The sequence below is a fragment of the Stegostoma tigrinum genome, chromosome 3 (genome assembly GCF_030684315.1).
Source record: "Stegostoma tigrinum isolate sSteTig4 chromosome 3, sSteTig4.hap1, whole genome shotgun sequence".
Classification (NCBI taxonomy): domain Eukaryota; kingdom Metazoa; phylum Chordata; class Chondrichthyes; order Orectolobiformes; family Stegostomatidae; genus Stegostoma; species Stegostoma tigrinum.
The window spans coordinates 24,839,385-24,855,019 of record NC_081356.1 but is presented as its reverse complement, the minus strand read 5'-3'; the positions used below and the strand labels follow the sequence as shown (position 1 = coordinate 24,855,019).

Below are 15,635 nucleotides of genomic sequence, written 5' to 3'. Positions count from 1 at the left end.
CTTCTAATAGGTCGTCCCTCAAACTCCTGCGTCCAGTGAAAACAGGCCAACCTCCTTCACAGTCAAAATATCCCACACCAGACAATATCCTGGTAAACTTTATATGTACCCACTCCAAAGCATCCACATTCTCCTTGTAGTGTGGTGACCAGAACTGTATGCAATATTCCAAGTGTGACCTAACTAACGTTTTATAAAGCTGCAGCATAACTTGTCTATTCTTTATACTCAGTGACCCTTCCAACAAAAGCAAGCATGCCATTAGCCTTTTTGTACCACTTTGTCTACCTATACTGCTACCTTCAATGATCTGTGGACCTGTATACCTAGATCCTTCTGCCTATCGATACTAGTAAGGGTTCTGCCATTGACTGTATAATTTTTGTCTGTATTTGACCTTCCAAAATGCATCACCTCACATTTGTCAGGTTAAATTCAATTAAACTTGTAGTAGACATGCCTTCGTCTTCCTTAGATTGACTGAGATGCCTCCGGTCCCCCTCCAAAAAATTGTTTAGATGCATCTTCCAGTCAAAGACTGGGCAGCCAGCAGCTGCTAATCATTACCTCTACAAACCCCAATCATTACCTGCACAAGTCATTTTCGTGTTACATAATTCCTTAATCTACCAATAGAATCTCTTCAGCTTGCTATTGAAGTAGAAAACTGCTCTTTGTGAAGTAAGTTCTGTATATTCTCCACTATTTGTATTGAAATGTACGCATTTTGACCTTGTCTCTCCAGTTTTCATTCCCTGGTTGCACAGTTTGCAATTTTGTCAAACAATAGTTCGACAAGTAAACTTGGCCTCTCATCTCCACTGGTTAAGTGGCAACGAATCTTCATTATAAAGAAAATCTGGTGTACTGAATTAGGAAAGATTCAAAAAGTTTCAATGCACCGTATCTCTGCTTACCATTTTTTTTTCTACAGTTTTGGACCCTGGATGGGACATCAATAAATATGGTGACTCTTTAATTAATGTTTTTTAAAAAATCTGAGTGGTTTCATACCTCTTATTTCCTTTGAACAGGTTTTTTAAGGGAGTTATTCTCTCCATTTTGTTAGAAAGAAATAGGCATGCAATTTTTGAAAATAGACTAATTTGAAACATTGTAATCTATGCAATTATGGTGCATTTAATTAAAATTATTTCAAAGTAAAATACATTTTTAAAGCTATTGGAATGTACATGCTGTCTTTGATAGTTTTAACGAAGCAGAGTGAATGCCAATTTTCATAGTCATTTCTGCTTTGAGTACTCCTCCCCTCCAAAAATGAATTAATCAGTACAATTCAAAAGGCTAATTTATCTTGTTAATGGTCAATATTAAAAAAGATGCAAAATTATTTGTCAAGGAATAGCAATCAAAAAGTGAATATGTCTTTATTGGAACTGAGAACTGGTGTCTTTAATTGCACAGATGACAAAAATTTTGCAGAATTACTACAAACATGAGAAAGGCGAATAGAATGTCGAAGTTGTCAATTTAGGTACAAGGATTCTGTGCCCATTAGTAAGAGAAGTATCGGTTGTGATGTGATCATTTTTGAAGATGGTATGCTCTACATCTCAGAATTATTTTCAGTTGACACGAGAGCACACAAAAGAGATGATTATCAATGTAAAATTACATTTTGGATTATGTCATTTATATTTACGGAGATATTTGATGATGTGTTTACAGTTCAACATTTTGCAAAAGCAAAACATACATGTCACCCTTTACTGCTGCATTATTGACTTTATCCAGTAAGTAGCTGAATCCAGCTAACTAGCTAGCAAAGGGACAATAGGAACCATCAGCCAGTCACAATTAATACCCAGATAGCAGGAGTCATCAGTAGCCACCAACCACCAGATGCCACCTAGCAATCACTTGCATGATTTCCATTATACTTATAAGTTCAACGGTACAAGCCAGTTGTATTTTGTGCCTGTCTTCTGGTACTAATGTTTGTTTATCTCCTACTGCTGCTTGATCTGTAGCTGCTCTGACTTTTGTGCAGGCAAGAAATAAATGTATGCTTGTCAGCCAAATATTTGAAGTGGCACATGCAATAAATTGGCATTTACCATTTTTACCTTTTAGCAGAATGTACTTTGGGAGTACAAAGGGCTTCAAAAGCAATGACTTTTTTTCCCCTTACTCACCCTTTCTATACTTCTCATGATTTTTCAAACCTGTATAAGGTCACCCCTCAACCTCCATAAGCCCAAGAGAAAATAACACCAGCCAGTTCAGCCTCTCCCCATAGTCAACTACATTATTTGGGTCTGGAATCAAGTGTAGGCCAGCCCAGGTGGTGATGGCAGATTTTCTGCCCTAAAGGACATTAATGAACTAATAGTTACATGGTTGCCTTAAGGCTAACTTTTTATTCCAGAATATTATTGAATTCAAATTTCACCATTTTCAAAACGTGTTACTGGAACATTAGCCTGGGATTTTAGATTACTAGTGCTGTGACATTACCAACATGTCATGTCTCCACTGTCTGTATTTGGAGCGACCGTTCTGTCATTGCCAGCTATATGAGTAGAGTAAAAATGGCTTCAACTGAGATGTGCAGCGTGGTCTAAAGAGGTTTGCAGGGTAGATAACCATAAACTTCTGTTGGCAGCGGCATTGAAAGTCACTGCTGCTTTTGAGTTTTAGATCACATGGATCTCAAATCATCCAGGAGCTGTTCACTTTACTGTAGAACTTTACTATATAAATACTTTATATACTTTACTAAATAAATAAACAAAGCTGTGTGTTACAATGTATCCCCATTTACATAAGATACAGCAATAATCAAGAACAATAATTGGCTGTGCAGCACCAGTTCCTCACTGCTGTTTTCTCTGTGTTACTACACAGTGGCATCAGCTGTGAATGTCTGTGTGCCACCAACAGCATACTTCAGAAAATTTATACATAAAGCCTATTACCCTGTGAATATGTGAAAAAGAATCTACTCTTGTGTATGTATGTCATTCTTCTCTGTGCAAGGCTGTTGGCATGGTGAGGGAGTGTGAATTATGCTTTCATTATGAAGAAATCAAACATGCCACAGCTGTTTGAGAGAGAGGGATTGATGACTGACCCTCTTGAGCTAGGTGGTCCAACCAATGTTATCAGCACGTTTGTACAAACCCTCCATATGCCAGCAATGAACTGATACAGTGAACATTTCGGCAAACTAGATCTTCAACGTACACACATTGAAGCCCATGAGGTTAAGGGACATTTGTAGGCTGAATAAAAAATCAAATAGGGGACAAAAAGAAACAGAGCAGTGGTTTAAAAAAATGGAAGCATATACAGTGGATTTTTCAGGAGCAAGATTGGAACCGTTGCTCATTTGGCAACTATGCATGGACTGGACATACAGGACATTTTAAAATTTATAGACGGATAAAAATCAGAAATGCAGTGAATAAGTATGAGGGTAGTAACAGACTTCAGGAGCTTGTCAGTTGGACAGAAACTAGGCACATGACATTCAACACCATGTCAAGTGACACTCTTGGCAGGAAGAATAGAGATACACATAATGAATCAAATGGTATAATTTAAAAGCAGTTGCTGAAACAGAGACACTGGGGTGTATGTACATAAATCTATGAAGATGGCAGAACAAGTTGAATATTAAATTTTTCGAGAGTGAAATTTTGGACTTTATTAATAGAATACAAAAGCGAAGAAGATTTTATAAAATATTATTTAGGTCTTAGCTGAAGTAATGCATTCAACACGGGACACCACACCTTACAAAACATGCCATGAGCATAGTGAAAGTACAGAAGAGTTTTACTAAGATGGTGATTGGGATAAGGAGAAGCTTTGGCATTTATAATCTATTTAATCATTGAATGCACTGCTGTATGAAATTACTATTTTGTTGAATAACTTGTTTTAAGACAATAGCTATTGATTATTTTGTCTATGTATTTTTATCATTAAGTCACATCAGTAAAGGTTTCCCTTCTGTTGTTGAATATAATGCTTTGTTTTTCTTCATTCGTGGTCTAATGTTGTACATGATACTTGATAAAATAACATTCCAACTTGTGAGGAATTTCTGTTTCCATGTGTAATCATTATATTAGCTGTGTTCCCAGCTTAAGGTTGCATAAACATTCCTTTTAATGATTTTGATCTGTATATATCAAAAGAGTGCCAGTTGTATGGCGATACAACATGTACTTATTATCTGGACTAATTTTACCTCAGGTGATGGTACATGATTTCAAATACAGAAGCACCAAAGCTGGAGCAGTCTCTAATTAGCACAGTCGGGGGTACTGTACTGTACTGTACTTAGAAAGCTTTGGAAAATAATTTTTGCTGGGAAGTAGAAAAGTTCCAAAGGGAAAACAATTCTTTGAAGAGCGAAATATAGTTCACCTGTTATGAAGAACTCCATTAGTCCCAACTGTATTATAGTAATGAGTGGATATAAAGTTACCAGCACTACTGTACCATTTTGACTCGCTTCTGCAGTTAACTTTATTATCTTGCCCGATCAATAGTATACAGTTGGGACAGCAGTTCTCCATAATACACATAAACAGAATTTTATTTCCTATTTTTTGACATGGTGTAGTCAGGCTATGCTCTGATATCTGTATGCCACTTTAAAACTAATAATTTACCAAGCTTATAAATGATGAGGAAAAATTATTTTACTGTGTGGTTCACCGACAGGATAAGACATCATATTAAAATGTTCAGGTAGACACTTTTGTCACAGTATAATGTTGTCGGTTATAACAGTTTTGCTGTCAGAAAGTTACAGGATCTTGACTCCTGACATTCCTACACCATAATGCTATGTTGTGTGTTGTACATTATAAGCACATACCTCAACAAATAGAGTGCTTTGCTGAAAAGAATTGTGATATAATCAATGTGAAGGATATTTGCAAAATAGAGTTGTTTAAAACTTGGAACTAACAGTCAAATTATTTTTCAAACTCTATCTTATCAATAAAAAAATGCTAAAAATGTGCTTTATCAAATGCTTTGTGACATATTTCTGCATGAGCTTAGTCATTGTTGATAATTACCTGTGTCTTATTTTTGTTCTGTTTCACTAGAATTTAACCCAGACTTTCATGGACATTTACCAGCTGGCTAGCTCCAGGGTTACTGCTCTGGAAACAGAAATCACTTCACATCAAAAACACATTGCAGCTCTCAAATCAGAACTTCAGACTGCGTGCCTGCGTGAAAATAATGGCTTAGTTCCAGTAAGTGTCTGTTTTCACACATAATGCTTTGCAGGTAGGTCACCCCTAAGTTGTCAGCAGCAGATGTATGATGACTATCACTTTCTATAATATAAGCAAATACTTGTGTATATTGCAGCCATTTTGGACTTCAACAAAATATATTTTGGTTTATCATTAATATATATACTGTGAAAAGACATTAATTTTGATTACCACAGTAAAAAATTTCATAGAATCCCTACAGTGTGAACCAGGCCATTTGGCCCATTGAATCTACACTGACCCTCCAAAGAGAATCCCACCCAGACCCACACTCTACCCTATCCCTGCATTTCCCACCCTGGGCACTATGGTCAATTTAGCATCGCCAATCTGCCTAAACTGCGTTATCTTTGAACTGCGAGAGGAAACTGGAGCACCCAGAGGAAACCCATGCAGACACAGGGAGAATGTGCAAACTCCACACAGACAGTTGCCTGAGGCTGGAATCACGCCAGGTCCCTAGCGTGTGAGGCTGCAGTGCTAACCACCAAGCCACTGTGCTGCCCTAAAAATGCATGGACGTTTTCCATTGCACTTTCATCACTTATTAAACAACCATTCTGGAGAAAATTATTACACAGGTAGTAGGAACTGCCGATGCTGGAGAATCTGAGATAACAAGGTGTGAAGCTGGATGAACACAGCAGGCTAAGCAGCATCAGAGGAACAGGAAAGTTGACGTTTCGGGTCGAGACCCTTCTTCTCGACCCAAAACATCAACTTGCCTGCTCCTCTGATGCTACTTGGCCTGCTGTGTTCATCTAGCTTCACGCCATATTATCTGGAGAAAATTCTGTTTGTTAGGTCCTTAATAATTAAGTCAGCATGAAATTTGCTAATGTAGCTACATTTAAAAACTTCCAATGCCTCAAATTATACTAGTAGGAAGTGCATGCTCACCACATGCCAGAAGTGGGAAGACCGCCATATTACTAAAAACTGAAGAAAACTTAGGCGTGTTGCAACTACACCCAAAGCAAACCTTCAGTCCTTTGTGCAAATGAGCAACCTAATGCTTGTTAGAGGAATCCACTACGAGATACGTTTAGCTTTAACTGCCTGATCTTGGATAGACCAGTTGTCTGCTGGTCTCATAATGCTCACTGTTGACCTCACAATAAAGCTGACAACAGAGATCTAGCAATATCTGCAGCATTTTACTTTTCTACACCACCATTTTACTCTGTCAAAGGACAAGAGGTCTTCAGCTGAAGCAGTAATGTTAAGCAGCCAGTCAAATTAAAACTTTTATACAACAAAATCACAAAGTTAATATTCATTAAATTTGTTATCTGAAAATATTCAATTAAATGATTATAACTGGATGAATGTAGAAGCTAAATTAAAGATAGGTAACCTTTTGTCATGGAAGTTTATTTTTTTTAAAAAAAGTTGAATTTAATGTTGTTACGGAAAAATTTGGCATTTACAAATACAAAAATAACTTTTCAGGGTCAGTGAGGGTCTTTAACAGTAAATTTGAAGTTCATAAAGCATTCAATAAGGTTTAACTTTTTTAAGCAACAGCGGGTGTTTTTATCAAATCAATTGATTTTCATTAAGTGGAGCCTAGGATGCCTCAACAACGCATTTTCTGGAATAATGTAAATCCATTGACAGCAGCTTCTAGATTTCTGTATTATTCTGCAGACTATAGAAGTTGCTGACAGCTTCAGTGGGGTAATTACAGTGAATGCTGAGGGTGTCGCTATCATTACTACTGCAAAATCATCTGGGTCAGTGTATTTCCTGTTTTCGAAATAAGTACAAGGTTTTCAATCTTAGATCCAAAAATTAGTTAGAAAATGAAATGGAATGGATTTGTTCAAGATTAAATATTAACTGGATTAAGATTAATGCCATTTAAAATGACATTTTCGGATGGAGAAAATTGCTGATTTTGTCATCTTGGATGTAAAATAAGACCAGTTAATTGGTTAGTTTGGTTGCTAAGAGAATTCTATGGGGTATACTTTACTGAGGTATACAGATAAAATGAAATCAGCTATTAGAATCTGAACGGGAATTAGGGATGTTCATAAAAATTGTGCTTTGTGAGGCAACTTCAATGCACTATTTTGGTATATTGAAAATTCTATTTCAAACTATTAGTTTGCAAATAATAAATATTTCATGGTGTGAAAATTAATTTTAAGCATGCTGTTCACATCTAGTACTTACAAATTTTTTTTTTTGCTTTGCTTTGCTTAGTAGTAGCTTTCTGTAAGTTTGTAGCTACAGGCCTTTGGAAATTTATTCTATTTTATGATCATGATCAAAGAAAAAGGAAAATATTACAAAAGGACACAGATTCAAACAACTAAAGAACCAAATTTATGGCTAGCATCAAGAAGTCCTTTGCAGAATGAGAGCGCATAATGTGGATTTTTGCATCGAGTAGTGCAACAAACCTTTCATTTATTTTGCAGTTTTAATGTAGTAAAATGAACCAAGGTACTTAACATGAGTGTTATCAAACAGAATTTTGGCACCAAATCACATCTGAAAGTAGGGATGAGAATTTTAAAGTCGAAATGCAGATGCTAACTTCAGAATCAGTAGATACAACAGTTTTAAGCACTTTATTGATAAATTGGTTAAAGTAAAAACAATTTCATCTGCAACAAGGGACTGCAATGTTGTGATTTGAAGTAAAAATGCTATTTAGCATTTTTAGACTTTGAGAATGCACAAATATTCTTGTTTTATTATCCTCCCTATATCTTGATAAGATCAAGACATGAGGAGCACAGGTTTGTTTAATATATTTCTATTCTAAATTCTTTGGGTTTTATTTTCCCCTCACTGGAGGTGCAAAGAAGTGGAAAGAGGTGTAAATAATTGGGCAGTTGGCCCTGGAAAGATATTTGTCCTCTTTCCACCACCTCAGCAATTAATTTCTGAAGAAGAAGGTCTCTTCTCACCCCACAACCAATTGTTTCCCTTTCCAGCAGTTAAGAAAAATGGCATTCCATACAAGGAGACCAGAGCAATTTATATCTGTGGTAGCCAAATTTCGTTTGGGATTTACAGAATATTTAGTTCTGGAGATATAGTTGATGACCCTCAGTGGATAGGCTTTTTGTGTAATAGTCTACAGGGTCAGTTGCTTATACAATTTTGTGCCGTGTACATTTTACTAATATTTCCAAGAAGTTAGGAGGGAAGAAAACTGCATCGTCGATTACCTTTGTAAGATCTGCAGGTTTTATGATGAAGATGTCAGGTTAGTTTATAATAAAATTAAGCATTCAGTGTTCAGGAGTAAGAAGCTTTTTGCAAGTCTCAGGATCAAAGGTGCTCAGGTTACTTACCAGTAGGGTTTGTAGCAGGAACCAGTAAAAAGAAGCATAGAAGCTATTGAAGAACTTAGATTATGAGAAAAGGACAAAATCTTATATTTGAAACCTTGTTTATGTGCACAAAGTAAGGGCATCATGTCGGCCTATACATAGAACCTAAAATGTGGAAGCATACCATCAAAGAGATCAGATATCTTCAAAACAGTAGCATTATTCACTTAGCTAGGCATCCAACTCAACCTGGAGAGTTCTTGGTTAATATTTTCCCAGAATATCACTATCTTAAGATATCTGTACCAGCAAAAATAATCCCAGGCTGACAAGTAGCTAATATCAGTTAAATTGGGTAGTCACACAAAAAGCCTCAAATCCAGTAGATGAAACTTTGTAATCCTAAATGCCACAAGTTTCGTGCTTCCATTGCATTTGAATCTTTGATGTAATAATCTCTGAAATATTCTCATAACACTTTAATGCAATGGATGAATTATGTCTTGATGTTTTCCTAACATTCAGGCCAATTATTCAAAATAATTGATAGAGAGTTGTGTTTCTTTTCACTATTTTGGGAAACAATGGACTGTTAGTTCTGTTTTAAGATGGCAGTTGGAAAGTAGTCCATCAAACCCAGCCACAGTAGACCCATGTTGAGGTTGGTTGGCTCGCCGAGCTGGTTTGTTGTTCTTCAGACGTTTCATTACCACGCTTGATAACATCCTCAGTGCAGCCTCTGATGAAGTGTCGGTGTGTTTTTCCGCCTGGTTTTTAAACGCTGGGGTACATTGTGATGGATTGCCTGACTTTCGGGTTTCCTCTGTAGTGGAATGTAAATGGGGTCGAGTTCAAAGTGTTTATTAATAGCCTGCTTCGTGGAGTGCCATGCTTCCAGGAATTCTCATGCTTGTCTCTGCCTAGCCTATCCCAGGATCTTGGTGTTGTCCCAGTCAAAGTTGTGATTCTCCTTGTCCATGTGGATTGAGATGAGTGAGTATTGGTCATGTCTTTTTGTAGCCAGTTGATGTTCGTGTACTCTTGTTGTTAGTTTCCTTCCTGTTTGTCTGAGTGTTTCTCGCAGTCTCTGCAGGGGATCTTGTAGATGACATTGGTCCTGTCCATGGCGTGGAGTGGGTTTTTAGCTCAGGTGAGCACTTGTCATAGGGTTGATCAACTAACAACAAGAGTCATGACAGCAGGGTGGGGGAGAGCTTAAGGAGTAAACGATAGGTGGGGATAGAACCCAAAGAGAGAGAACAACAGTTGGTTAGATAAAGGAGTGGACATCAATCTGGTTGGGGGGGGGGGTGAATAGCTGTTAATGGGGACTGTTAGTGACTAACAATAGGTAATGTGTAATGGCAGACTGTGTGATAACAACGCCTGGTGTGTGGGATTGGGGGCTAGGAAATAGGATAATTAAGGACCTAAAATTATTGAACTCGATATCGAGTTGAGAGGACTGCAGGGTGTCCAAGTGGAAAATAAGGTGTTGTTCTTCCAGCTTGTGCTGAGTTGAGCATCAAATAGAACACTACAGCAAGCCTGAGACAGGTGTTGGCAAGGGAACAAGGTGATGTGTTGGTGTGGCAGGTAACTGGAAGTCAGGGTCTTTTTTATGGGCAGAACGTAGATGTTCTACAAAGCGGTCACCCAGTCTACGTTTTGTTTTCCCAATGTAGAGGAGACTATATTGTGAGCAGCAAATGCAGTAGACTAGATTGTATGACATGCAGGTAAAGTGCTGCTTCACCTGGAAGGTATATTTAGGCCTTGGATACTGGGGAAGGAGGAGGTAATTGGGCAGGAGTTACATCTTTGGTGGTTGCAAGGGAAAGTGCCGTGGGGCTGTGGGGGCTTGTTGGGTGTGAAGGAACTGTGGATCATTGTGTCCTGGAGAGAAGAGACCCTCTGAAAGGCGGACAAGGGAGGGGACGGGAATATGTGTCTGTTGGTGGCATCTTGCTGGTAATGGTGGAAATAGTGCCTGATGATCTTTTGAATGTGGATGCTGGTGGGATGGTAGGTAAGGACAAGAGAAAACCTGTCACTATTGCAGGAGAGAAGAAGAGGGTGAGGGCAGAAGTGGTGGAGATGGGTTGGACCCATTTGAGGGCCCTGTTGACAATAGTGCTGGGGAATCCTTGGTTGAGGTGGAACGTTTACATTTTGAAGACTCCCTTATCGAAGTTGGCATCATCTGAACATATGCAACAGAGACAGAGGAACTGAGGGAACAGAATGGCTTCTTTATGGAAAACAGCGTGTGAGGATGTGTAGTCCAGGTAGTGAGAGAGTAGGTGGGTTTGTAGAAATGGAAACAGAGATTGAGGAAGGGAGGAGTCAGAGATAAAACAGGATGAGAGAGGGAAGTAGCACTGACGATATAATTGATATATCTGAGAAAGAGTTGTGGGTGGGGTCTGGAATAGGACTAGAACAAGGAATGCTCTATATACCCCATGAAGAAACAGGCTTAACTGGTGCTCATGTGGGTGCCCATGGCCATTCCTCTCACCTGAAGAAAATGAGAAGAGTTAAAAGAAAAGTTGTTGAGATCAAGGACCAGCTCACTCAAGTGAAGGAAAGTGGTGGATGGGGATGGTTCAGGTCTTTGCTCCAGGAAGAAAGGAGAGTCCTGAGACCATCTTTCTAGTCTTCCTACCTTGACTCCAGTCTTTTCCCCCATGTTCAGGCCCTGCCCACGAATCTGTGATTCTTCTGATGCTTTACGCCAGTTTCAGAATTTCCAGTTTGCACTCTCCAGCACCTCCTTTTTTATCATGGATGTGCAATCTCTTTACACATCCATCTCTCCACCAGGATTCAGCTTCAGCATCACTTGCATCATGCTTACAGATAGGCTCTCCCACACTTTATTCTCTCAAACTACTAGCCTTCTTAATGCCCATAGCACTTCCTACTCATTCTCACCATTTTGCGTACTTGCAAAATGTTACAGTACTCATTGTATCATCATATTCAACCTTCTCTTGATCTTATTACTCGAGATATTGGCCTGTAACCAAGTTAGGAGCGCCAAGACCTATGGGCGTTTTAGTAGACATCAGTTTCCTCATTCCCTCTGAGGAAAGAATCTTCGAACTAACTGGAGAAGCTCAGGGCCATTCCAGTGGTGACAGGAACATACCAATGCGCCACCAATCCAGCGAGCAATGCTGTGCTCTATTTCATTTGGGAGAGAATCAAACTTAATATATTTCTGCACATAGGCTTTTCTCTATCTTCACTAACCAATTCTTTCTTGTGCTGGAAGCACTAACCTGGCTTCTTGGTTATCAGCTAAACAGAAGCCTTTGGCTGATTGCTGCTATGACAATGCCATTTCTGATAAGGGCGACTGTGAACCTTAAGAGGAGGAGCAGTATCCACCAGCACAAAGACTACTATATCAGTGGGTAATAAAATGTGAGGCTGGATGAACACAGCAGGCCAAGCAGCATCTCAGGAGCACAAAAGCTGACGTTTCGGGCCTAGACCCTTCATCAGAGAGGGGGATGGGGGGAGGGAACTGGAATAAATAGGGAGAGAGGGTATATCAGTGGGTAATCTCCCTGGAGTAGATTGAGGCGGCACAATCTATTCAACACATCCCTGATACATGTCCACATCTACTGGAGGAAGAAATGCCCCAGTTTCCAGCACCCTAAGAATTATTAGAGACAAGGTACCTGCTCAGCCATAAGTGGCATAGTCAACCTGCCCAGCAATACGTGTGGGACATCAGGCGCTTGTGTCAGATAGGTAGAATATAAAATGGAATTATGCTTCCATTTTCTCATAACTGTGTTGGCTCCAGCATTTGAGCATCTGACTGTCTTCATGGAAGAATTGGCAACAGCCTTGGAGAGCCAGGACCACTATATATTGACTCAGACACATTCTTCAGCACTTTAGGTCGGGGTACTCAGCATCGATGACAATGCAAGGGCGGCGCGAAATAAGGGATTCAACTTCCCTTCAAATAACCTTAAGGAACAACTACCAGTAAGGAAGAGGAAAGATGGATAGGCACCCTGGCAGCTTATTCTTCAGGTACTCTAGATGTGCCATTCCCCTGTACCTCTTGCCTGTCCAATCCTTTTAAAAGGTGAAGTCAGAGAAGGTGCAGCAGGAGACTCTCAACAGGTCAGTACCCTCTAGGCTGAATGCTGCTAGGGCCAACCACACAAGACTTCAAAGTTGCTTGATCATAGCACAGCTGCAGGAATTGGGCCTGCATCTAGATTGAGTGAGAGGGAAGTTAAGAAAAAAAATTCTGAGAGCACTTTAATGGTACAGGTGTGAGATTTTGGGATGTACTCTTTTAACTTATTAATTATAAGATAATTACAAGTATAGATTGAGTTTCAGAGAGCTAACCTAAACATTTACTTGTCCTTATTAGTTACAAGATTACTTTCAGGTACAAATATGCCTTCACCAGTTTTAGACACTTTTTAAGTTTATGGTAACAGCACAAAAGAAGTAATACTTTTGGGCCATTCACTTTGAAATTCCATTTTGTGACCTTAGTCAATTGGGCACCAGTTTCTTGTTCTGTTGATTTGAAGATTTTCTTCTATCTTCTCAGCATCATCTTCCTCCTCGGGTAATTCTCTCAATTCTGCACCATCACCTTACCTAGCATGTCCACCCCTTACCTGCCTATTCCAGCAACACATCACTGTGATGTGGGATGCCCTGCCTGGGCAAAACTACACGGAACTACCTGACCAGTTCGGACATTGGAACCTCAACTACAGAAAGTGTCTGGTCGGTGTTTTGCCTTTGCTGTGTGGGAGTGGAATCCTTTTCTGTTCATGAACACTATTGGATGGTGATGGAATGCTCTTAAGGCTTTGTACGATCAATTGCACCCTGAACCTATGGAAAGCCAATAATGTCACCAGTGTCCGACTAGCTGTGTGATGAAGTAATGAGATGAATAGGTAGACTGTGGCAAATATTACATTAACTTGCAGGGTACACAAGCGAGTACAGGACTGTAAAATGTGACAAAATTCCAATGTTGCTCTCTAATGACTCACTTACAAAATTCTTTAAGGTGACTTGTAACCCTGAGGGCTGCCAGGATAGGATTGCCACAGATTCCTTGTAGGCACAAGGATCACTCAGCCATTGGCATAGGAATGGAAAGATAGCTCCAGCCACCCTTAGTCTCCTTTGCACTGTACCTCAGTCATTTGCAGATAGCTGCTCTGTCTGAAGGTACTATGACACAATAGAGCTCTCAATCTGTGTGGTGGGTCTTGTTCTTCGACTTCTCAATTTGGATGCCGTGCAGCAGCTAAGAGCAGTTCTCTAAAATGTGGAGCTGGTCAGCCAGTATCAGGGGAGCAGGAAAGCCAACCCTGGGGAGTCAGAGCTGGGGAGGGGGATGGAAGCTCAGGAATAAATGGAGGAAGTTTGGGCCTGGGGAAGGGAGCTCAGAAATAAGTAGGGGAGGAGTGCTGGGGCTATGTGAAGGTAGGTGGGATGGTGATAGGTGGATGCAGGTAGAGGGTTGTAGGGATTGGTCAGTGGGAAGGGTGGATAGGATAGGTGAGAAGGAAGATGGACACGTTGTATCAGGTCAAGGAGGTGGGGATGAGAGGAAGGGCTGGACATGGGATGAGGCTGGGGATGAGGAGATTTTGAAACTGGTGATCTCTACGTTGAGGCCATTGAGCTGTAATCTCCTGAGGCAGAATATAAGATGTTTCTCCTCCACTTTACACGTAGCCTCATTTTGGCAGTGAAGGAGGCCCAGGATGGACATGTCACCAAAGGAGGAGGAGTTGAAATGGCTAGCAACCAGAAGGTGGTGTTGATTGGAACGTACCAAGCACAGATGCTCCGCGAATCGGTTCCCAAGTCTGCAATTGGTCTCGCCAATATAGAGCCCCAGACCCAAGCCTTACCGGGTTTTCACCATCCCTACTGAAGACGAATGGTCAGACCTCCGCAGAGAACACGTTCATTCCCACTCTTCATTCCCCTATGCCCACACATCAACGAATTCCACACACATCTGGATGTCAAACTCTTTTTCTGCCACCTCCGCACCTATTTCTTTGAATGGAAATCCAACACACCCTCTGCAGACCCCTTCTCCAGCCTCCAACAAACCCCATCTTCCTGGACACCACCCATTGTTCTCCTCCCCTCCCTTGTCCTCTTCATCTCCACCTGCGGTCACGACATTGATTGCCTTCATCTCTCCACCCCTCTACCCATCGGAACATGCAGCCCTCCGCTCCCTCCACTCCAACCCCAACTTCGCCTGCTGATAAGGGGGATGCAGTGGTAGTATGGCAAATTGACCTGTAATTGCTGAGGCCAGACGCCAACTCTCCAATACCACCACCTACTAACCCATCAGTTATGACCCCACCCCTGATCACCAAACGATCGTCCCCCAGGAGACCAATAACTTCATCACCTCAGGAGATCACTCGTTCACAGCTTCCAACCTGTTAGTTCCCCAAACCCACACTGTCCGTTCTATCTCCTACCCAAAATTCATAAACCTGACTTCTTCGGTTGATACATCGTCTCTGCCTACTCCTGCTCCACTGAACTCATTTGTTCAATCCCATTCTTTCCCTTCTGGTCCAGGAACTCCCCACCTACGTATGGGACACAACCCATGCCTTCCACCCTCACCAAGACTCAATTCCTTGGCCCCCAACCTCATCTTCACCGTAGACATTCAGTCTCTGTACACCTGTATACGCCATGAGGAGGGCCTAGAAACCCTCCATTTCTTCCTCTCCTGGAACTAGTCCTCACCCTAAACAATCTTTCCTTTGACTTTTCCTACTTTCTTCAAGTTATGGGGGTGGCTATGGGCACCCCATGGATCTGAGCTATACCTGCTTCTTCATAGGATACGTGGAAAGGTTTGCAACGGAAATATGGACAATTTGTTGAGCATCTACACTGGCACCATCCCTCACCTCTTCCTCCACTACATTGATGATTGTGTCAGCACTGCCTCGTGATCCCACGTGGAGCTTGAACAGTTCATCCATTTTACTAACACCTTTCATCCCGACCTCAAATTTAC

The 15,635-nt window shown here is 40.6% G+C and overlaps 1 protein-coding gene across 4 annotated transcripts in view; it reads left to right on the top strand.

Moving 5' to 3' along the window:
- LOC125451272 (coiled-coil domain-containing protein 171-like) overlaps positions 1–15,635 on the top strand; it is a 205,575-nt gene that overhangs the window by 171,776 nt on the left and 18,164 nt on the right. For all 4 annotated transcript variants that reach the window (XM_048528223.2, XM_048528221.2, XM_048528222.2 and 1 more), the window contains one exon: positions 5,091–5,243. In XM_048528223.2, the coding sequence (XP_048384180.2) occupies positions 5,091–5,243 (153 nt within the window). The remainder of the gene's footprint in view (positions 1–5,090; positions 5,244–15,635) is intronic.